The 23,808-nt window shown below is 48.5% G+C and overlaps 1 protein-coding gene across 1 annotated transcript; it reads left to right on the top strand.

Annotated features, from left to right (window-relative positions):
* The first annotated feature begins 1,333 nt into the window (after positions 1–1,333).
* On the top strand, positions 1,334–23,348 carry AKAP8L (A-kinase anchoring protein 8 like). Its single transcript, XM_083881990.1, has 13 exons — positions 1,334–1,369; positions 4,642–4,674; positions 6,331–6,532; positions 9,983–10,514; positions 11,721–11,835; positions 13,738–13,784; positions 14,115–14,151; positions 15,960–16,068; positions 17,278–17,419; positions 18,333–18,438; positions 19,529–19,659; positions 20,850–20,945; positions 22,587–23,348. The coding sequence occupies exons 1-13, from the start codon at positions 1,360–1,362 to the stop codon at positions 23,190–23,192; spliced, it is 2,166 nt and encodes a 721-aa protein (XP_083738116.1). The 5' UTR covers positions 1,334–1,359; the 3' UTR covers positions 23,193–23,348.
* The last annotated feature ends 460 nt before the right edge of the window (positions 23,349–23,808 follow it).

The raw sequence follows: 23,808 nt of genomic DNA, 5'->3' as shown, positions 1-23,808 counted from the left end.
GGATTCAGAAGAATTTGGGGAAAATCCAGGAAGATCTGGAGAAATCCAGGGAGATTTGGGGAAATCCAGAGGGATTTGGGGAAATCTGGTGGGATTTGGGGGGAATTTGGAAGAATTTGGGGAAATCCAGGCAAATCTGGGGGAAATTCAGGGGAATTTGGGGGGAATCGAGAGGGATTTAGGGGAAAACCCAGGGGGATTTGGGGGAATTTTGGAGAAATCCAGAGGGATCTGGGGGACTCCAGGGAAATTGGGGAAAATCCAGGGGGATTTGGAGAAACCCAGGGGAATTTAGGGGCGACCAGGGGGGTTTGGGGCTTCCAGGGAGGATTGAAGGGACAGGAGGGGTCAGGGTGGGGTTTGAGTTCTGGGATTTGGGGACAGGGATGAGGATTTGGGGATTTGGGGACAGTGGGATGGGGATTTGGGGTCAGGGATGGGGATTTGGGAATTTGGGGATTTGGGTCAGGGATTTAGGATTTGAGGACAGGGATCAGGATTTGAGATTTGTAATTTCAGGTCAGGGATGGGGACAGGGATTTGGGATTTGGAGATTTGAGTTCTGGGATTTGGGGATTTGGGATTTGAGATTTGGAGACATTGGAATGGGGATCTGGGATCTGGGGACAGGGATTTGAGGACAGGGATCAGGATGTGGGATTTGGGGTCAGGGATGGGGATTTTGGGATTTATGATCTGGGATTTTGGGACAGGGATGGGGATGGGGGGACATTGGGATGGGGATTTGAGAACAGGGATCAAGATTTGGGATCTGGGGACATTTAGGTACAGGGATTTGGGGTCAGGAATGGGGATTTGGGATTTGGGGTTTTGAGATTTTGGGATTTGAGGACAGGGATCAGGATTTGGGGTTTTGGGATTTGGGATTTTGGGATTTGGGATCCCGAGGATTGGGGGGGGTGGGGGAGGGGCCCTGGGGTGCCCCCCCGCGCTGCCCCAGGTTTCCCACGTGACAAACACGTGACCCACATAGCACGTGACAAACACGTGACGCGCGCGGGGTGTGGCCTCAGCGTTCACAGCCAATGGCAGCCGGCGCTGCTGCGAGGGGGCGTGGCCAAGGGCGCGCCCGTCACGCGATAGGTCCTCATCAGGAGCAGCTGACCAATAGGAGAGCAGACCGGCATAAGCCACACCCCCTCATCCCGCAGACAACCCCCTCAACCAATCGCAGCGCGGGGAATGCGATGACCGACAGCACCCGCCAGCCAATGGGAGACGCGAACCGCGCGGACCAATCGGCACGGGGGAGGCGGAGGGGCGCGGCCAATCAGCGCTGGGGGGCGGGGCCAGCACGGCGCCGTTACCGCCCGGGAAAGGGGAGGAGGCGCCGCCATCATGAGCTACGGTGAGGGGAGGGGGCGGCACCGGGACCCGCCGGGGGGACAACGGGAACCGGGAGCGACCGGGGGGACAGCGGGAACGCCGGGGGGACCAGGGGGACAACGGGAACCGGGAGCGGGAGCGGCGGGGCCGGGAGGGCAAACAGAGCCGGCGGGGACACAGAGAGCGGGAGGGGCGGGAGAGGGGAACGGGAGGGGCGGGAACGGCGGGGAGCCCTCAGGGACCCACCGCGGGGACACCGCCACACCGAGAGGTCCCTGAGGGAAAGGAGGGGACCGGGAGAGATTGGAGACACCGGGATGTCTCTGAGGGAACGGGGGGACACCGGGGCTGGAGGTGTCCGGGAGGGGCCGGCGGCGATCGGGAGGGACCGGGGGTGGCCATGAAGGACCGGGGGGGGCTCTGAGGGACCGGAGGGGTTCGTGAGGGAACCAGGAGATCACTGGGACATTGGGGGAACACCGGGACACGGAGATGTCCGGGAGGGAATGGGGGGGATCGGGGATGTTCCTGAGGAACCGGAGGGACACCGGGACTGGAGGAGCCCCGAGGGGACCGGGGGTGTCCATGAAGGACCAGGGGGGTTCCTGAGGGGACCGGGGGAGGCTCTGAGGGACCGGGGGAGTCACTGGGAGGGATCACGGTGACACAGGGATCGGGGGGGCTCTGAGGGACCGGGGGGGTCACTGGGAGGGATCACGGTGACACAGGGATCGGGGGGGCCCTGAGGGAACCGGGGGTGTCCATAAACGACCGGGGGGTTTCATGAGGGGGCCGAGGGGATACCGGGATTGGAGGGGCCCTGAGGGGACCAGGAGGGGCCGGGGATGTCCATGAAGGACCAGGGGGTCACCGGGACATTGGGGGGACACCAGGACCAGGGGTGACTGGGAGGGGCCCGGAGGGACCGGGAGGGACCGGGGATATTCCTGAGGGGGCCGGGGGTGTCCATGAAGGACCGGGGGGACGTCGGCTCACGGAGATGTCCGTGAGGAACTGGGGCTCTCCCTGAGGGGGCCGGGGGTGTCTGAGGGGATCGGGGGTCACCGTGAGGGACCAGAGGTGTCCATGAGGGGCCCTGAGGGAACCGGGAGGGACCGGGGATGTTCCTGAGGGATCAGGGGTGTCCATGAAGGACCGGGGTGACACCGGGACCGGGGATGTCCCTGAGGAACTGGAGCCCTCCCTGAGGGGACCGGGGGTGTCCCTGAGGGCCCCGGGAAGGGCGGGAGGCTCAGCCCGGTCCCTCCGATCCAGCCCCAAATCCCGGGAATTTCACCCCAAAATCGGGATTTATCCCAATCCAGCTCGGTTCTCTTCTCCTGATCCCTTTTTGAGCACCTAGAAGTCCTCTAATTCTTGGGAATTTCATCCCGAAATGGGGATTTATCCCAGTCCAGCTCCCTTTGGGTCTCCCAATCCCTCTTTGGGCACCGGGACAGCCCCAAATCCCAGGAATTTCACCCCAAAATTGGGGATTTATCCCAATCCAGCTCTGTTCACTTATCCCAATCCCTTTTTGAGTCCAGGGACTGCCCCAAATCCCGGGAATTTCACCCCAAAAAAGGGGATTTATCCCAATCCAGTTCCTTTTGAGAACCGAGAATTCCCCAAATCCTCAGAATTTCACCCCAAAATGGGGATTTATCCCAATCCAGCTCCCTTTGAGCACCAAAATTCCCCAAATTCCCCCCAAAATGGGGATTTTTCCCCATCCCAACCCCTCTCTCCGTTCCCATCGCTCCTCCCGAGCCTTTTCAATCCCATTTTTCCCATAAATTCCTATAAATTCCCGGGAAATTTCCCCCCGGAGGCCAAAGAAGGGCCCAATTAATGACTCGCTAATGAGGAGCCGCTAATTAGGGACCGAATTCCTCTCTGGGAATGAGGGCGGCCAGGAATATCCAGCCTGGGCAGCCGGAATGGGACAAAAATTCCACTTTTTCCTCCCATTTTCCCATTTTTTCCCCACTTTCCCCCGTTTTTCCCATTTTTCCCCAGTCTCCTTTTTTTCTCCCCATTTTTCCCTCTTTCTTTCCCAATTTTTCCTATTTTTTCTCCATTCTTTCCCATTTTTTCCTTTTTATTCCCCCACTTCTTTCCCATCTTCCCCATTCCCAATTTTTCCCACATTTTCCCAACTTTGTCCCCTCTTTTTTCCCCTTTCCCCACTTTTTCCCCACTTTCTCCCCATTTTCCCACTTCTTTTCCATTTCCCCCATTTCCCCTCACATTTCCCCCCATTTTTTCCCAACTTTTTTCCCTTTTCCCCCCATTTTTCCCACTTTCCTATTTTTTCCTCATTTTTCTCCATTTTTCCCATTTTTTCCCTTTTTCCCCATTTTTCCAGCATTTTTTCCCCATTCTTTCCCATTTTCCCATTTTTTCCTCATTTTTCCCATTCTTTCCCAATTTTCCCATTTCTCCCCATTTTCCCCTGTTCTTTCCCATTTCTCCCATTCCCCCTCACATTTTCCCATTTTTCCCATTTTTCCCCTTTTTTCCCCAATTTTTTCCTCATTTTTCTCCATCCTTTTCCAATTTTTTCCTAATTTTCCCATTTTTTTCCATTTTCCCACATTTCCCCCATTTTTTCCTAACTTATTTCCTTATTTTCCCCCTTTCTTCCCCAATTTTCCCCCTTTTTTCCCACTTTCCCAATTTTTTCCCAATTTTTCTCCATTCTTTCCCAATTTTTTCCCTTTTTCCCTCATTTTTCCTGCATTTTTCCCCATTCTTTCCCATTTTCCCACCTTTTCCCCATTTTTCCCATTCTTCCCCAATTTATTCCCATTTCTCCTCCATTTCCCCATTTTCTATCCCATTTCCCCCCTTTTTTCCCATTCTCTCCTAATTCTTTCCTCATTTTTCTCCATTATTTCCCAATTTTTCCCCTTTTTCCTATTTTTCCCCATTTTTTCCTTATTCTTTCCCACATTTCCCCCCCATTTTTTCCCAATTTTTCCCTTTTTTTTTTTCCCCACCCATTCCCTCTTTTTTTCCCCATTTTTTTTTCTGTTTCCCCCACTTTTTCCCCCCTAATTTTCCCCCATTTTTTCCCATTTTTTTTCCCACTTTTTCCCTGTTTTCCCCCCAGTTTTCCCTTAGAAATTTCCCCAGACAATCCCCAAACCCTCCGGGCTGGGATTTCCTCCCCTTTTGGGACAAAACTCTGGGATTTGTGTCCAGGAGGGGCTTTTTGGGACCTGATTCATCCCCCAGGGGAGGATTTTGGGGGTTTTTTTTGAGTTTAATTTGGATTTTTCTGTGTTTTAGGATACGGAGATTGGAACTCGGGCACCAGCAGAGGCAAGTGGGGCTGGGGGCAAAATAATCCCAAATTCTGGGAAAAATCCCAAATTCTGGGGCCAAAATAATCCCAAATTCTGGAGATTTATCACAAATTCTGGGGCCAAAATAATCCCTAGTTCTGGGGCCAAAATAATCCAAATTTCTGGGAAAAATTCCAAATTCTGGGACCAAAATAACCCCAAATTTTGGGGGAATGATCCCAAATTCTGGGGGATTTATCCCGAATTCTGGGGCCAAAATAATCCCAAATTCTGGGGGATGAGCCCAAATTCTGTGGAAAATATGGAAATAATCCCAAATTCTGTGGGAATTAACTGGGAATGATCCCAAATCCTGGGGAAATCACTGGGACCGCTCAGAATTTCTGGTTTTTCCACCAGTTTTTCCCACTTTTTTTCCCAGTTTTTCCCAAATTTTTGCCCTCATTTCCCCCCCAATTCTTTCTCACTTTTCCCCAATATTTTCCCCTGGTTTTCCCTCAAATTTTTTCCAATTTTCCCTGAATTTTTCTCCCCCAATTCTTTCCCATTTTCCCCCCAATTTCCCCCCAATTTTCCCCCATTTTTCCCTATTTTTCCCCCATTTTTTCCCTATTTTTCCCCAATTTTTCCCAATTTTTCCCCAATTTCCCCCCAGTTTTTTCCCATTTCCCCCAATTTTTCTGATTCTTCCCCCAATGTTTTCCCCCTTCTTTCCTACATTTTCCCACTTTTCCCCCAATTTTCTCCCAATTTTTTCCTATTTTCCCCATGATTTCCCCCAATTTTTTCCTATTTTTCCCCATTTTTTCCAAATTTTTCCCCATTTTCCCCAATTTTCCCCCAACTTTTTCTCATTTTCCTCCAAAATTTTCCCGATTTTTTTCCCATTTTCCCCCAGTTTTTTCCCATTTTCCCCTGATTTCCCCAATTTTCCCCATTTCCCCACGATTTCTCCCATTTTATCCCATTTTTCCTCAATTTTTTCCGATTTTTTCCTTGATTTTCCCCCAATTTTCCCCAGATTTTTTCCTATTTTTCCCCTAATTTTCCCCCAGCTTCCCTCCAATTTTCCCCCAATTTCTCCCAATTTTTTTTCCTGTTTTTTTTCCTTTCCCCCAATTTTCCCCCAATTTTCCCCCAATTTTCCCCCCAATTTTCCCCCTTTTCCCCTGATTTTCCCCCAATTTCCCTCCAGTTTTCCCTTAATTTTCCTCCAATTTCTCCCATTTTTTCCTGGGTTTTTTTCCTACTTTTGCCCCAATTTTCCCCCAATTTCCCCCAATTTCTCCCAATTTTTCCTGGTTTTTTTTCCTACTTTCCCCTAATTTTTCCCCAATTTCCCCTATATTTTTTCTATGATTTTCCCCCAATTTCCCCCTGATTTCCTCCCGGTTTACCCCCAATTTCCTCCCACTTTTCTGCCAATTTCCCCCTATTTTTTTTCCTGGTTTTTTTCCTACTTTTTCCCCAATTTCCCCCTGATTTCTCTCAATTTCCCCCCATTTCCTTCAATTTCCCCCAATTTCCCCCAATTTCTCCCAAATTTTTCCTGGTTTTTTTTCCAGTTTTCCCCCGATTTCCCCCCATTTTTCCCCCAATTCCCCCCAATTTTTTCCTGTTTTTTTCCCCAATTTTCCCCCAATTTTTTCTGTGTCTTCCCCCTGTTTTCCAGGCTACGAGGGCTACGGTTACGGCTACGGCTTCGGCCCGGAGGGCTCGGGGCCCCTGGGCTACCCCGGCGGCTCCTGGGGCGACTCCGGGACCACCGAGACCCCCCCGAGGGGCCCCGACGGCTCCGACGGGCCCGGGAAGGGCCGGGGGGAGACCGGAGTGACCCCCGAGGGGCAGGGGAGGGGATTCGGGGGCTCTGACAGGTGAGAAATGGGGATTTATATCGAATAATGGGGTGGGGAATGGGGAAAGGGCCGGGGGGAGACCGGAGTGACACCAGACACACAGGGGAGGGGATATGGGGGCTCTGACAGGTGAGAAATGGGGATTTATATCGAATAATGGACATTGGGAATGGGGAAAGGGCTGGGGGGAGACCGGAGTGACCCCCGAGGGGCAGGGGAGAGGGTACGGGGGCTCTGACAGGTGAGAAATGGGGAATTTATATCGAATAATGGGGTGGGGAATGGGGAAAGGGCCGGGGGGAGACCGGAGTGACACCGGAGACACAGGGGAGGGGGTTCGGGGGCTCTGACAGGTGAGAAATGGGGATTTGTACTGAATTATGGACATTGGGAATGGGGAAAGGGCTGGGGAGAGACGGGAGTGACCCCCGAGGGGCAGGGGAGGGGATTCGGGGGCTCTGACAGGTGAGAAATGGGGAATTTATCCCAAAAAAGGGCCGGGGGGAGACCGGAGTGACCCCCGAGGGGCAGGGGAGGGGATTCGGGGGCTCTGACAGGTGAGAAATGGGGAATTTATATCGAAATGTGGGGATTGGGAATGGGGAAAGGGGATGGGGAGGGGATTTGGGGGCTCTGACAGGTGAGAAATGGGGAATTTATATTGAAATGTGGGGATTGGGAATGGGGAAAGGGCCGGGGGGAGACCGGAGTGACACCGGAGACACAGGGGAGGGGGTTCGGGGGCTCTGACAGGTGAGAAATGGGGATTTGTACTGAATTATGGACATTGGGAATGGGGAAAGGGCTGGGGAGAGACGGGAGTGACCCCCGAGGGGCAGGGGAGGGGGTACGGGGGCTCTGACAGGTGAGAAATGGGGAATTTATCCCAAAAAAGGGCCGGGGGGAGACCGGAGTGACCCCCGAGGGGCAGGGGAGGGGATTTGGGGGCTCTGACAGGTGAGAAATGGGGAATTTATCCCAAAAAATGGAGATTGGGAATGGGGAAAGGGCCGGGGAGAGACGGGAGTGACCCCCGAGGGGCAGGGGAGGGGGTTTGGGGGCTCTGACAGGTGAGAAATGGGGAATTTATATTGAATTATGGGGATGGGGAATGGGGAAAGAGGCTGGGGAAGGGTTTGGGTCCCTGGGAGCAGCCTTGGACACACAGGGATGGGGATATGGAGCCCCTGACAGGTAAAAAAAATAGGAATTCATCCCAAAAAAGGGATGAACAATTGGGAAAAGGGGATTGGAAAGAGGGAAGAGGGGATGGGAAATGGGAAAAGGAGCTGGGGAAGGATTTGGGTTCCCCGGGAGTGACCCCGGAGACACAGGGGAGGGGATTTGGGGGCTCTGACAGGTGAGAAATGGGGATTTATAACCAATAATGGGATTGGGAATGGGGAAAGGGGATGGGGAACAGGAGAAAGGGGATGGGTAATAGGAAAAGGGGATGGGAAAAGGGCTGGAAAAGAGGGAAAAGGAATGGAAAAGGGGATGGAAACAGGGAAAAGGGGATGGGAAAGAGGGAGAAGGGATGGAATATGTGGAAAAGGGTTGGGAAAAGGGGATGGAAAACCGGAAAAAGGGGCTGGGGAAGGGTTTGGATTCCTGGGAAGGGTTTGGATGGAGCCAGGAACCTCCCTGAGACACAGGGATGGGGATACAGAGCCACTGACAGGCGGGAAAATGGGAAAAAGGGATGAAAAGGAGGGAAAAGGAATGGAAAAGGGACAGAAGAAGGGGATGGAGTAAGTGAAGAAGGTGTAGGGAAAAGGGGATGGGAAAAGGGGACGGGAAACAGGGAGAAGAGATGGAAAAGGGGACGGAGAAGCTGCTCCCCAACTCCTGGCACCCGTTTCTGTGGGAATTCCCTTTCCCCTTTTCCCCAGAAAAATCCCCAACCCCTCCTCACTCCCTTTTCCCTCGGGAAAACTCCTAAAACTCCCAAATTCCCCTGGGAAAACTCCCAAATTCCCCTGGGGAAAACTCCCAAAATCCCAAATTCCCCTGGGGAAAACTCCCCAAGTTTCCCTGGGAAAACTCCCAGAATCCCCAAAATTCCCTGGGAAAACTCCCCAAATTTCCCTTTGGGAAAACTCCCCAAATTCCCAAATTCTCCTGGGAAAACTCCCCAAAATCTCCAAATTTCCCCTTGGAAAACTCCCTAAATTCCCCTGGGAAACCTCCCAAAATCCCCAAATTTCCCTGGAAAAACTCCCCAAATTCCCCTGTAAAACCCCCCAGAACCCCCAGACCCCCTCGTGAAACCTCCCAAAATCCCCAAATTCCCTCGGGAACCTCCCAAAATCCCCAAATTTCCCCTGGGAAACCTCCCAAAATTCCCCTGGGAAACCTCCCAGAAACCCCAAATTCCCCTGGGAAAACTCCCCAATTCCCCTGGGAAATCCCCCAAAATCCCCAAATTCCCTCGGGAACCTCCCAAAACCCCCAAATCCCCCTGGAAAAACTCCCCAAATCCCCTGTAAAACCTCCCAAAACCCCCAAATCCCCTCGTGAACCTCCCAAAAACCCCAAATTTCCCTGGAAAAACTCCCCAAATCCCCTGTAAAACCTCCTCGAACCCCCAAACCCCCTCGTGAACCCCCCAAAAATCCCCAATCCACCTGAAATTCCCATTTTTCCCTGGGAAAACTCCCCAAATCCCCATATCCCCTTGGGAAAACTCCTGAAATCCCCTATAAAGCCTCCCAAACCCCCAAAATTCCCTGTGAAAACTCCCCAAATTTCCCTGTGAAAACTCCCAGAAACCCCAAATTCCCTTGTGAAACCTTCCGAAATTCCCAAATTCCCCCGGGAAAACTCCCAAATTCCCCTGGGGAAAACTCCTGAAATTCCTAAATTCCCCTCTGGAAAACTCCCCAAATCCCAAATTCCCCTGGGAAAACTCCCCGAATTCCCAAATTTCCCTTGGGAAAACTCCCCAAATCCCAAATTCCCCTGGGAAAACTCCCCAAATTTCCCTTGGGAATAGTCCCCAAATTCCCCGGGGAAACTCCCCAAATTCCCCTGTAAAACCTCCCAAAATCCCCAAATCCCCTCGTGAACCTCCCCAAATTCTCAAATCATCCTGAAATCCCCAAATTCCCCTGGGAAAATTCCCAAAATCCCCAAATCCCCCTGTGAAACCTCCCCTATTCCCCTGTAAAACCTCCCCAAAACCCCAAATTCTCCTGGGAAAACTCCCCAAAATCCCCAAATTCCCTCGAGAACCTCCCAAAATCCCCAAATTCCCCCGGGAAAACTCCCCAAATCCCCTGTAAAACCTCCCAGAACTCCCAAATCCCCTCGTGAACCCCCCAAATCCCCAAATCAACCTGAAATTCCCATTTTTCCCTGGGAAAACTCCCCAAATCCCCTGTAAAACCTCCCAGAACCCCCAAACCCCCTCGTGAACCTCCCAAAAATCCCCAAATCGCACTAAAAATCCCATTTTTTCCCCTCCAGGTACGAGCCCTACGAGTCTTACAGCGACACCCGCGACCTTTACCGGGCTCCTTTCGACTACCCCACCAACGACTATCCCAACAGCGACTATCGCGATTATCCCAACGACTATCCCGGCGATTATCCCAACGACTATCGCGACTATCACAACGATTATCCCGGCGATTATCACGATTATCCCAACAGCGATTACCCTCACCACAACGATTACCACCCCAACAGCGACTATCGCGATTATCGCGACTATCCCGGCGATTTTGGCGGGGATTTCGCGGGCGATGCGGATCCCGACTCGGGGGATTTTCCGCGGGAGTTCCCCGGGCGGTTCCGGGAGGATTTTCGGGGCTGGGCGCGGGAGCAGCGGAGTTTCCCGGGCCGGGGCTCGAACCGGCGTCTCCCGTCGCTGTTCGCCCCCAACATCCTCCCCCCCGAGGCCGGGCCCTTCCCGGCCTTCCCCCGGGCCTTCCCCGGCGCCTTCCGGGGCCTCAAGAGGATCAGGAGGGGCTGGAGGACGTGGGATGCTGATTTCAGGGTGAGTGGGATTTTTATGTGATTTTTTTTCATTATTTTATTATTATTTTTTCGTGATTTTTTTTCCCCCTTCCTTCTCCGAGTCTTTTCCCATTTTTTTCCTTATTTTCCCCCATTTTTTTCCTTATTTTTCCCCCAATTTTTCCCTTTTTTCCTGTTTTTTTCCCCAAATTTATTTCTTTCTTTTTTTTCATTTTTTTCCCCAATTTCTTTTTTTTCCTATTTTCCCCAATTTTTTCCTTTTCATTTTTGCATTTTTTCCCCTTTTTTCTTTTCACCCATTTCCATTTTTCCCCCAAATTTTCCCATTTTTCCTGATTTTTTCCCCATTTCTTTCCTATTTTTTTCTTAATTTTCCCCAATGGTTTTTTTTCCTTTTTTTTCCCTTATTTTTTCCTTATTTTTCCCTTTTTTCCTGATTTTTCCCCAATTTTTTCTCCTTTTTTCCTGATTTTTCCCCAATTTTTCCCTTTTTTCCTGATATTTTCACCAATTTTTTCCTTTTTTTCCTGATTTTTTCTCTCAATTTTTTCCTTTTTTTTTCTTAATTTTTTTCCCTAATTCCTCCCAACTTTCCTAATTTTTCCCCATTTTCCCCTAATATTTTCTCCCTAATTTTCCCCCAATTCTTCCCCCAATTTTTCCCTAAGTTACCTCAATTTCCCCCCCATTTTTCTCCCCCATTTTCCTCCCAATTTTCCCCATTTTTTTCATGATCTTCCCCCAATTTCCCCCGATTTTCCTATATTTCCCCTATTTTTTTTCCCCAATCTCTCCCCATTTTTCCCCAATTTCCCCCTAATTTTTCTTCCATTTTTCCCCAATTCCTCCCCCATTTTTCCCCCAATTTCCCTCCAGTTTTCCTCCATTTCCCCCCATTTTTCTTTCACTTTCCCCACATTTTCCCCCATTTTCTCCCCAATTTCCCCCAATTTTTCCCCCATTTTTCCTCCAGTTTTCCCACATTTTCCCCCCATTTTCTCCCCAATTTCCCCCAATTTTTCCCCCATTTTTCCTCCAGTTTTCCCCAATTTCCCCCCAATTTCCCCCAATTTTCCCCAATTTTCTCCCCATTTATCTCCCAATTTCCCCCCAATTTTCCCCCCACTTTTCCTATATTTTCCCCCCATTTTTCCCCAATTTCCCCTCAATTTTTTCCCCATTTTCCCCATTTTTCCCCCGTTACTCACCCTGTTCTTTCCCGCAGCCGCAGCGGAAGCGGCTCCGCCGGGACTCGTTTGGGAAGCGCCGAAAGGCCCCGGGGGGAACCGAGGACAAAACACCCAAAACCGACGGCTCCGACAACTCCAGCTCCGACAACGGTGAGGGGGTATTGATCACTCATTGATCACTGATTGATCCATGATTGATTCCTGATTGGTCACTGATTGAGCCCTGATTGGTCACTGATTGATCCCACATTGATCCCAAATTCCCCAAAAACTGATGGGTCCGACAACTCCAGCTCCGACAACGGTGAGGGGGTATTGATCACTCATTGATCACTGATTGGTCACTGATCGGTCCATGATTGAGCCCTTGTTGATCCCTGATTGAGCCCAAAATTATCCCACATTGATCCCAAATTCCCCAAAGACTGACGGCTCCGACAACTCCAGCTCCGACAACGGTGAGGGGGTATTGATCACTGATTGGTCACTGATTGATCCATGATTGATTCCTGATTGGTCACTGATTGAGCCCTGACTGAGCCCAAAATTATCCCACATTGATCCCAAATTCCCCAAAAACTGACGGGTCCGACAACTCCAGCTCCGAGAATGGTGAGGGGATTGATCACTGATTGATCCATTATTGATCCCTCATTGATCCCTCATTGATTCCTCATTCATCCCACATTGATCCCACATTCCCCAAAAACTGACGGCTCTGACAACTCCAGCTCCGACAACGGTGAGGGGATATTGATCCCTGATTGATCACTGATTGGTCCCTGATTGATCCCTGATTGATCCCTGACTGGTCCCTGATTGATCCCTGATTGATCACTGATTGGTCCCTGATTGATCCCTGATTGATCCCACATTGATCCCAAATTCCCCAAAAACTGACGGGTCAGACAACTCCAGCTCCGACAACGGTCAGGGGATTGATCACTGATTGATCACTGATTGATCCCTCATTGATCCCTCATTGATCCCTCATTGATTCCTCATTCATCCCACATTGATCCCACATTCCCCAAAAACTGACGGCTCTGACAACTCCAGCTCCGACAACGGTGAGGGGATATTGATCCCTGATTGATCCCTGATTGATCCCTGACTGGTCCCTGATTGATCCCTGATTGATCCCTGACTGGTCCCTGATTGATCCCTGATTGGTCACTGATTGGTCCCTGATTGATCCCTGATTGATCCCTGACTGGTCCCTGATTGATCCCTGATTGATCCCTGACTGGTCCCTGATTGATCCCTGATTGATCCCACATTGATCCCAAATTCCCCAAAGACTGACGGGTCTGACAACTCCAGCTCTGGCAATGGTGAGGGGATTGATCACTGATTGGTCACTGATTGGTCACTGGTTGATCCCTGATTGATCCCACATTGATCCCAAATTCCCCAAAAACCGACGGATCCGACAACTCCAGCTCTGACAATGGTGAAGGGGGGAGCCAAAATTATCCCAAATTTATCCCTGATTGATCCCACATTGATCCGAAATTCCCCAAATTCCAGCTCCAACAACGGTCAGGGGAGAGCCAAAATTATCCCTGATTTATCCCTGTTTTATCCCACATTTATCTCAAATTTATCCCTGATAGATCCCACGTTTATCCCAAATTTATCCCACATTTTTCCCTGATTTATCCCACATTTATCTCGAATTTATCCCTGATTTTTCCCTGATTTATCCCAAATTTATCCCACATTTTTCCCTAAATTATCCCACATTTATCTTGAATTTATCATCGATTTATTCCTGATTGATCCCACATTTATCCCTAATTTATCCCAAATTTATCCCTAATTGATCCCTGATTTATCCCCGAATTATCCCAAATTATCTCCAAATTAACTCCAACTTCAACAATGGTCAAGGAGGAGCTCAAAATTATCCCAAATTATCCCAAATTTATCCCAAATATCTGAAATTCTGGCTCCAACAACAGTGAGGAGGGGGAAAACCAAATTTATCCCAAATTTATCCCAAATTTATCCCAAATTCCCATTTTTTTTGGTTTTTTTTTTTCATTCCAGAGGAAGGCACAGAAGGAGAATCCGGAGAAAAGGAGGAATCCCGAGGGGTGAGTGAGGGGAAATCCCGGAATTTTGGGAATTTCTGGAGGAATTTTGGGGAATTTCTGAAGGAAATGGGGTGGGAGAAGGAAAATCCTGGAATTTTGGGATTGGAGGGAGGAAAAATTTGGAATTTTGGGGCCATTCCAGAAGGATTTGGGGCCAGAAATGGAATTTTTTGAGGAAATTTGGGAATTCCAGGGAATTTTGGCTTCTCCTGAGAGATTTCATTGGGAAAAAACCCAAAATTTGGGATTCCTGGTAATTCCAGAGGGGGAAAATTCCTGGAATTTGATTCCAGGGGGGTTAAAATTCCCAAATTTTTTGGTTTTTTTCAGGAAGGGGAGGATGAAGAGGGAAGAGATTCTGAGAAAGGTGAGTTGGGAATTCCCAAAGGGGAAATTCCAGGGATTTTCCAGGGGCTCAGAAAGGGGAAATCCTGGGAAATTCAGGGAAAAATCTGGAAAATTCAGGAATTTGGGGATCAAGGAAGGAAAATCCAGGGAATTTGAGGAATTTGGGGAAGGAGAATCCTGAGAATTTCAGGGAAAATCCTGGAAAATTCAGGAATTTGGGATCAGGGAAGGAAAATCCAGGAAATTTGAGGGATTTGGGGAAGGAAAATCCTGGGAATTTCAGGGAAAATCCTGAAAAATTCAGGAATTTTGGGATCAAGGAAGAAAAATCCTGGGAATTTTTCCCAAATTCCTGATTTTTGGGGCTGAATCCCTTTCCCAAGGTCAGTTTTCCTTTGGGAAAAGCCAATTTTGGGGAGGATTTGGGGCAGATTTGGGGCAGGATTTGGGGTTTATTTGGGGCAGATTTGGGGCTGGATTTGGGGCAGAATTTCCTGGATTTGGGGCAGATTTGGGGCAGATTTTGGGGGGGATTTGGGGCGAATTTGGGGCAGAATTTCCTCGATTTGGGGCAGATTTGGGGCTGGTTTGGGGGGGATTTGGGGCAGATTTGAGGCAGATTTGGGGGGGGATTTGGGGCGGATTTGGGGCAGATTTGGAGCAGAATTTCCTGGATTTGGGGCAGATTTGGGACAGATTTGGGGAAGGATTTGGGGCAGATTTGGGGCAGGATTTTTTGCAGATTTGGGGCAGGATTTGGGGCAGATTTGGGGCGGATTTGGGGCAGGATTTGGGTCTGGATTTCCCTGGATTTGGGGCTGATTTGGGGTGAATTTGGGGCAGATTTGGGGCAGAATTTCCCTGGATTTGGGGCAGATTTGGGGGGGATTTGGGGCAGGATTTTCCAGGATTTGGGGCGGATTTGGGGCAGGATTTGGGGCAGATTTGGGGGAGGATTTGGAGCAGATTTGGGGTTTATTTGGGGGGGATTTGGGGCAGATTTGGGGCAGATTTAGGGGGGATTTGGGGGCTGATTTGGGGCAGGATTTTCCAGGATTTTCCAGGATTTGGGGCGGATTTGGGGGAGGATTTGGGGCAGATTTGGGGTTTATTTGGGGGGGATTTGGGGGCTGATTTGGGGCAGGATTTTCCAGGATTTTCCAGGATTTGGGGCGGATTTGGGGGAGGATTTGGGGCAGATTTGGGGCAGATTTAGGGGGGATTTGGGGGCTGATTTGGGGCAGGATTTTCCAGGATTTTCCAGGATTTGGGGCGGATTTGGGGCAGTTTTGGGGCAGTTTTGGGGCTGATTTGGAGCAGATTTGGGGTTTATTTGGGGGGGATTTGGGGCAGATTTGGGGCAGTTTTGGGGCTGATTTGGAGCAGATTTGGGGTTTATTTGGGGGGGATTTGGGGCAGATTTGGGGCAGTTTTGGGGCTGATTTGGAGCAGATTTGGGGTTTATTTGGGGGGGATTTGGAGCAGATTTGGGGCAGATTTGGGGGGGATTTGGGGCGGATTTGGGGGCTGATTTGGGGCAGGATTTTCCAGGATTTGGGGCAGATTTGGGGAAGGATTTGGGGGTTATTTGGGGCAGGATTTTTTGCAGATTTGGGGCAGGATTTTCCTGGATTTGGGGCAGATTTGGCGCAGAATTTCCTGGATTTCCTGGATTTGGGGCAGGATTTTTTCCTGAATTTCCTACATTTTTTTTCTGTATTTCCTGGATTTTTTGCTGAATTCCCTGGATTTTTTCCTGGATTTTTTGCTGAATTCCCTGGATATTTCCCTGCCCCCCCAGAATTCCCGTTTTTCCCGTTTTTCCAGGCCCCCTGAGCCTCCCAGAGGAGAATTCCCAGCTGAGGCAGAAGCTCCAGGGAGGGAGGAAATCCCAGGACCGGCAGAAGAAACGGCACCGGGACCGGATGGTCGAGAGGTCAGTCTTTAAATGGAAGGAATTTTTGGGAATAATTCTCCTTTTTTAAGGATTTTCCCAATAATAGGATTTTTTCCCCATATTTAGGAATTTCCCCCCATTTTTAGCGATTTTTTCCCATTTTAAAGGATTTTCCTCTTTTTTTAGGGATTTTTTCCCCCCATTTTTAGGGATTTTTTTGTCATTTTTAGAGATTATTTTTCCTTATTTTTAGTAATTTTTCCCACATATTTTAAGGATTTTTTCCCTCACTTTGGGGATTTTCTTTCCCATTTTTAAAGATTTTTTTCCCCATTCTTAGGAATTTTTTGCGCTTTGGGGGAATTTTCCCATTTTTTAGGAATTTTTTCCCATTTTTTACGGAATTTTCTGCGCATTTTTTGGGATTTTTCCCCCATTTTAAGGATTTTTTCCCCATTTTTAGGGAATTTTCCACCAATTTTAGGGATTTTTTTTTCCATTTTTAGGGATTTTTTTTTCCATTTTTAGGAATTTCCCCCCTTTTTTAGCTATTTTTTGCTTTTGTTTTTTTTTTCCCATTTTTAGGGCTTTTTCCCTTTTTTTACTTTTTTTTCCGACTTTTTTAGGGAGTATTTCCTATTTTTTAGAGAATTTTCCTATTTTTAGGGATTTCCCCCTCCCTTTTTCAGGGACTTTTCCCGATTTTTAGAATTTCTTTCTCCTTTTTTAGGGATGTTCCTCTTTTAGGGATTTTTCCCCATTTTTAGGTTTTTTTTCCTTTTTTTCAGGGAATATTTCCTATTTTTAGGGATTTTTCCTCTTTTTAAGGGATTTGCTCCATTTTTTAGGCATTATTTCCATTTTTTAGAGACTATTTCCTGTTTTTTATGGATTTTTACCTTTTTTAGGGATTTTTTTTTTCTCTTTTTAGTTCCATTTCCCTCCTAGAATTCCCATTTTAATTTCCATTTTAATTCCCTGTGTTTTCCAGGATCCAGTTTGTGTGTTCCCATTGTAATTCCCATTGTAATTCCCATTTTAATCCCCATTTTCCCTGCTGTAATTCCCATTTTAATCCCATTTTCCCCTGTGTTCCAGGATCCAGTTTGTGTGTTCCCTGTGCAATTCCCATTGTAATTCCCATTTTAATCCCATTTTTCCTGCCGTAATTCCCATTTTAATTCTCATTTTTCCAGGATCCAATTTGTGTGTTCCCATTTTAATTCCCATTTTATTTCCCATTTCCAGGATCCAGTTTGTGTGCTCCCTGTGCAAGTTCCGGACGTTCTTTGAGGACGAGATCCAGCAGCACCTGGAGAGCAAATTCCACCGGGAGCATTTCCAGTTTGTGGGCACCAAACTGCCCCCGCAGACAGCCCAGTTCCTGCAGGTCACACAATTCCTGGGCTTTTATCCTTTTCCTTTTCCTCATTTCCCATTTCCCATTTCCCATTTCCAGTTCATGGGCACCAAACTGCCCCCGCAGACAGCCCAGTTCCTGCAGGTCACACAATTCCTGGGCTTTTATCCTTTTCCTTTTCCTTTTCCTTTTCCTTTCCTTTCCTTTTCCCTTTCCTTTCCTTTTCCCTTTCCTTTCCTTTCCTTTCCTTTCCTTTCCTTTCCTTTCCTTTCCTTTCCTTTCCTTTCCTTTCCTTTCCTTTCCTTTCCTTTCCTTTCCTTTCCTTTCCTTTCCTTTCCTTTCCTTTCCTTTCCTTTCCTTTCCTTTCCTTTCCTTTCCTTCCCTTTCCTTTCCTTCCCCTTCCCCTTCCCCTTCCCCTTCCCCTTCCCCTTCCCCTTCCCCTTCCCCTTCCCCTTCCCCTTCCCAATTTTTGGGATGCTCATCCCAGGGAATTCCCCACAGGATTTATGGGGATTTTGGGGCATCTTTGGAGATTTTGGGATGTTTACCCCAGGGATCCCCCCAGGAGGGATTTGGGAATTTTGGGAGGATTTTGGGGAATTTTGGGGTGCTCACCCCAGGATCCCCACAGGATTTATGGGGGATTTTGGGGTATTTTGCGGTGCTCACCCTGTGGATCCCCACAGGAGGGATTTGGGGTTTTTGGGGGGATTTTGGGGGATTTTGGGGTGCTCACCCCAGGGATCTCCACAGGAGGGATTTGGGAATTTTGGGGGATTTTTGGGATATTCACCCCAGGGATCTCCACAGGATTTATGGGGGATTTTGGGGGGTTTTTTGGGGGTATTTTGGGGTGCTCACCCCAGGATCCCCACAGGAGGGATTTGGGGGTTTTGGGGGGATTTTGGGGGTATTTTGGATGCTCACCCCGTGGACCCCACAGGAGTACGTGGCCAACAAGACCCGGAAGACGGAGGAGCGGCGCCGCGGGATCCGCGACATCAACGGCGTCATCCAGCAGATCCAGAGGGAGCAGGACCTCACACAGGGTAACCCCATCCCATTCCTGATCCCCTAATCCTGATCCCTGATCCCCTAATCCTGATCCCATCCCTGATCCCGACCCCAGGACCTCACACAGGGTACCCTGATCCCCATCCCTGATCCCCTAATCCTGATCCCTGATCCCATCCCTGATCCCCTAATCCTGATCCCATCCCTGATCCCTGATCCCATTCCTGATCCCCTAATCCTGATCCCATTCCTGATCCCCTAATCCTGATCCCATTCCTGATCCCGACCCCAGGACCTCACACAGGGTACCCTGATCCCATTCCTGATCCCTTAATCCTGATCCTGATCCCATTCCTGATCCCAGGACCTCACACAGGGTACCCTCATCCCATCCCTGATCCCCTAATCCTGATCCCTGATCCCCTAATCCTGATCCCTAATCCCATTCCTGTTCCCTGATCCCAGGACCTCACACAGGGTACCCTGATCCCATTCTTGATCCCAATCCCAGTCCCTGATCCCATTCCCATTGCAGAGGTGGGCCTGGTGCCCTGGAGATTGATCCCAATCCTGTTTCAAATCCCTGATCCAATATTCTGATCCCATATCCCAATCCCATTTCTTGTTCCAGAGGTGGGCCTGGCACCCTGGGGGTCTATCCCATATCCCAATGCCATAATTTCCCATTGTATCCCATATTTCCCATATTTCAGAGGTGGGTCTGGAGCACTTCCTGCAGAAGGTGGAGGCTGCCCTGGGGGTCTGTCCCGTTCCCATATCCCGATTCCATATCCCATATTCCCCCGTTCCAGAGGTGGGTCTGGAGCACTTCCTGCGGAAGGTGGAGGCCGCTCTGGGGGTTGGTCCCAATCCCATATCCCATATCCCAATCCCATATTTCCCTGTTTCAGAGGTGGGCCTGGAGCACTTCCTGCGGAAGGTGGAGGCCGCTCTGGGGGTCTGTCCTGTTCCCATATCCCATTCCCAATCCCATAATTTCCCATATTTCCCCTATTTCCCATATTCCAGAGGTGGGCCTGGAGCACTTCCTGCGGAAGGTGGAGGTGACCCTGGGGGTCTGTCTCATTCCCAATCCCATAATTTCCCCTATTTCCCATATTCCAGAGGTGGGCCTGGAGCACTTCCTGCGGAAGGTGGAGGCCGCTCACTGCTCGGCCTGTGACCTGCTGATCCCGATGCACTTCGGCTCCATCCACAAACACCTCAAATCCCCCGACCACAACCACAACCGCAGGGTGAGACCCCAAATCCCGGGATTCCCAAAGGGGAGACCCCAAATCCCCCAGTTCCCAAAGGGTGAGACCCCAAATCACAACCTTCCCCATGGGGGAGAGCCCAAATCCCCCAGTTCCCCATTCCCAAAGGGGGAGACCCCAAATCCCGGGATTCCCAAAGGGGGAGATCCCACAGCCCGGGATTCCCAAAGGGGAGACCCCAAATCCCCCAGTTCCCAAAGGGTGAGACCCCAAATCACAACCTTCCCCATGGGGGAGAGCCCAAATCCCCCAGTTCCCCAATTCCCAAAGGGGGAGACCCCAAATCCCGGGATTCCCGATGGGGGAGACCCCAAATTCCCCAATTCCCAAAGAGGAGACCCCAAATCCCAACCTTCCCAAAGGGGGAGACCCCAAATCCTGGGATTCCCAAAGGGGGAGACCCCAAATCCCCCAGTTCCCAAAGGGTGAGACCCCAAATCACAGTGTTCCTCATGGGGGGACCCCAAATCCTGGGGATTCCTGATGGGGGAGACCCCAAATCACAATGTTCCTCATGGGGGGACCCCAAATCCCCCAGTTCCCAAAGGGGGAGACCCCAAATCACAATGTTCCTCATGGGGGGACCCCAAATCCCCCAGTTCCCAAAGGGGGAGACCCCAAATCCCGGGATTCCCAAAGGGGGAGACCCCAAATCCCCCAATTCCCAAAGGGGGAGACCCCAAATCCAGGGATTCCCAAAGGGGGAGACCCCAAATCCTGGGATTCCTAAAGGGGAGATCCCAAATTCCCCAATTCCCAACAGGGGAGACCCCAAATCCCGGGATTCCTGACAGGGGAGCCCTAAAATCTGGGAATTTCCTCAGGGAGAGCCCCAAAATCCCAGAATTCTCAATGAGAGAGCCCCAAAATCCCAGAATTTCCTCAGGGAGAGCCTTAAAATCTGGGAATTCCCAATGGGAGAGGCCCAAAATCCCAGAATTTCCTCAGGGAGAGCCCCAAAATCTGTGAATTCCCAATGGGATCCAGCCAAATCCTGGAGATTCCCAAAGGGAATTTCTTGGGATTTTTTTATTTTTTTAATTTCTGCCCCCAACCCCTTTTTCCAGTGGAATTTTTTGGAATTTCTCCCCCCAGCCCCTTTTCCCATGGAATATTTTGGGAATTCTCTGGAATCATTTCCCCAACCTCTGTATTTCCCCCTTTTCCAGGTGATGCTGGAACAATCCAAGAGATCCTCGCTGGTGGTGGCCCGGAGCATCCTCAACAACAAACTGATCAGCAAAAAGCTCCACAGATTCCTCAGGGTGGGAGTTCCACACAGCCCTGGGGAAAAAAATGAATATTTTGGGAATATTTTGGGATTTTTTGGGGTTTTGGGGGGATATTTTGGGTTATTTTTGGGATATTTTGGGGTTTGGGGGTTTTTTTGGGATTATTTTGGATTTTTTTAGGGAATATTTGGGGGTTATTTTGGGATTTTTTTTGGGGGTTTTATCCTCAACAACAAACTGATCAGCAAAAAGCTCCACAGATTCCTCAGGGTGGGAGTTCCACAGAAACCTGGGGAAAAAATGAATATTTTGGGGTTTTTTGGGGATATTTTGGGGTTTTTTTGGGGATGTTTTGGGGCTTTTTGGGGAATATTTGGGGGTTTTTTGGGATTTTTTTGGGGGGTTTTATCCTCAACAACAAACTGATCAGCAAAAAGCTCCACAGATTCCTCAGGGTGGGAATTCCACAGAAACCTGGGGAAAAAATGAATATTTTGGGTTTTTTTGGGTTTTTTGGGGGATATTTTGGGGTTTTTTTGGGGAATATTTGGGATTTTTTTGGGGTTTTATCCTCAACAACAAACTGATCAGCAAAAAGCTCCACAGGTTCCTCAGGGTGGGAATTCCACAGAAACCTGGGGAAAAAATGAATATTTTGGGAATATTTCAGGATTTAGGGTTTTTTTTGGGGGATGTTTTGGGGTTTTTGGGGAATATTTTGGGGTTTTTTGGGGATATTTGGGTGGTTTTTTGGGAATATTTTGAGGGCTTGGGAGGTTTTTGGGATTATTTTGGGGTTTTTTTGGGAATATTTTGGGGGTTTGGGGTTTTTTTTAAGATTTTGGGGTTTTTGGGGGAATATTTTGGGGGTTTTTTTGGAATATTTTAGGATTTTTCTGGGGATATTTTGGGGTTTTGTTTTTTTAAAAAAATATTTTGGGGTTTGGGTTTTTTTGGGGAATATTTTGAGGTTTGGGAGGTTTTTTAGGAATATTTTGGGGATTTTTTGGGGAATATTTTGGGGTGGTTTTGGGGGTTTTTTTGGGAATATTTTGGAGTTTTGGGGTTTTTTTGGGAATGTTTGGGGGGTTTGGGGCATATTTTGGGGGCTTTTTGGGTTTTTTGGGGAATATTTTGGAATTTTGGGGGATTTTTGAGAATATTTTAGGCTTTTGGGGGGTTTTGGGAGTATTTTGGGGGGGTTGGGGAATATTTTGTAGTTTGGGGTTTTTTGGGAATATTTTGGGGGAAAGTTTTTGGAATTTCTTTGTCCTCTTTGGAGTTGATGCTGGAGTTGGGATTTTTGGGGATTTTTAGGAATTCCTGCCAAAAAAATCCCCCCAAAATCCCAAAATTTTGGGATAATTTGGTGGGGAAACGACCTCAAACCCCAATCCCAGATTTTTCATTGATCCCAACTCTGGGAATTCCTGAATTCCTGCCCCAAAATTCCCTTTTTTTTGGGGATTTAGGGGAGAATTCCTTGGAAAATCCCAAAGGAACCTCCAAAGGGTTTTTTGGGGTTTTTTTTTTTTTGGATTTTCAGGGGGGGTTGGGGTTTTTTTTGGGGTTTTGGGGGGTTTTTTTGGGGTTTTGGGGGATTTTTTTGGGATTTTTTGGGTTTTTTGAGGGGATTTTTTAGGAGGAAATTTATATTTTTCCCCTTTTTTCCAGGGGGAAAATCCCTTCACAGACGATCCCGAGGAGGGGGAAGGAGCAGGGGAGGAAAATCCAGAAAATCCTGAAGAAAATCTGGAAAATCCTGAGGAAAACCCCCAAAATCCTGAAGAAAATCCCCAAAATCTTGAAGAAAACTCCCAAAATTCCAAGGAAAACCCACAAAATTCTGAAGAAAATTCACAAAATCCTGAGGAAAATCCACAAAATTCTGAAGAAAATCCACAAAATTCTGACAAAAATTCACAAAATTCTGAAGAAAATCCACAAAATTCTGAAGAAAACTCCCAAAATTCCAAGGAAAACCCACAAAATTCTGAGGAAAATCCACAAAATTCTGAAGAAAATCCACAAAATTCCAAGGAAAATCCCCAAAATTTTGAGGAAAACCCCAAAATTCCTGAAGATGTTGAGGAAAAGCCCAAAATTCCTGAGGAAAACCCAAAAGTTGAGGAAATTCCGGGGCAGGAAAAGGGAACAGGGACAAATCCAGAGGGGGAAAATTCCCCCAAAAATTCCCAAAATTCCCCAAATTCTGAAAATTTCCCGGAGGAATTTCCCAGGGAGGAGGAAGAGGAAAACTCTGGGATGTGCCAGGAGTGAAATTCCTGGAAAATTCCTGGAAAATTCCAGGAAATTCCTGGAAAAAGGACCCAAAAAACCCCCCCGGGATGTGTCGGATCCGTGGCCGTGGATGTTCCCCCCAAAGCCCAGGAAAAAAATGGGGATTTTTGGGAAAAAATTGGAATTTTATTGGGATTTTTTTTGGTTTTGGAAGTGCCAGGAAAAAAGAGGGAATTTTGGTGGGGTTTATTGGGGATTTCTGAGGAAAAAATGGATTTTTTTGGTAATTCCTGGGAAAAAAATGGAATTTTATTGGATATTTTTGGGGATTTCTGGGGAAAAAAAAGAGATTTTGTTGGGGTTTTTTTTTGGAATTTCTGGGGAAAAACTGGAATTTTATTGGGATTTTTTTGGTTTGGGAAGTGCCAGGAAAAAAGAGGGAATTTTGTTGGATTTTTTTGGGGAATTTTTTGGGTTTTTTTCCCTGGGAATTCCCAGGAAAAAATGTGGGAATTCTTTGGGAATTTTTCCTTTGGGAAGTCCCAGGAAAAAGAAGAAATTTTGTTGGGTTTTTTTGGGAATTCTGGGAAAAATGGGATTTTATTGGACTTTTTTCTGGGAATTCTCAGGAAAAAATGGAATTTTATTGGATATT

This window comes from Zosterops lateralis, assembly GCF_965231275.1.
Source record: "Zosterops lateralis genome assembly, chromosome: 36".
In the NCBI taxonomy this organism is placed as follows: domain Eukaryota; kingdom Metazoa; phylum Chordata; class Aves; order Passeriformes; family Zosteropidae; genus Zosterops; species Zosterops lateralis.
The sequence above is the reverse complement of the archived record's forward strand: the minus strand, read 5'-3'. Positions and strand labels throughout refer to the sequence as shown.

Coding starts and splice junctions, on each gene's coding strand:
- AKAP8L (XM_083881990.1), top strand. Junction 6,533..9,982: donor GGATTCGGGGGCTCTGACAG/GTGAGAAATGGG, acceptor TTTCCCCTCCAG/GTACGAGCCCTACGAGTCTT. Junction 20,946..22,586: donor AGCTCCACAGATTCCTCAGG/GTGGGAGTTCCA, acceptor CCTTTTTTCCAG/GGGGAAAATCCCTTCACAGA.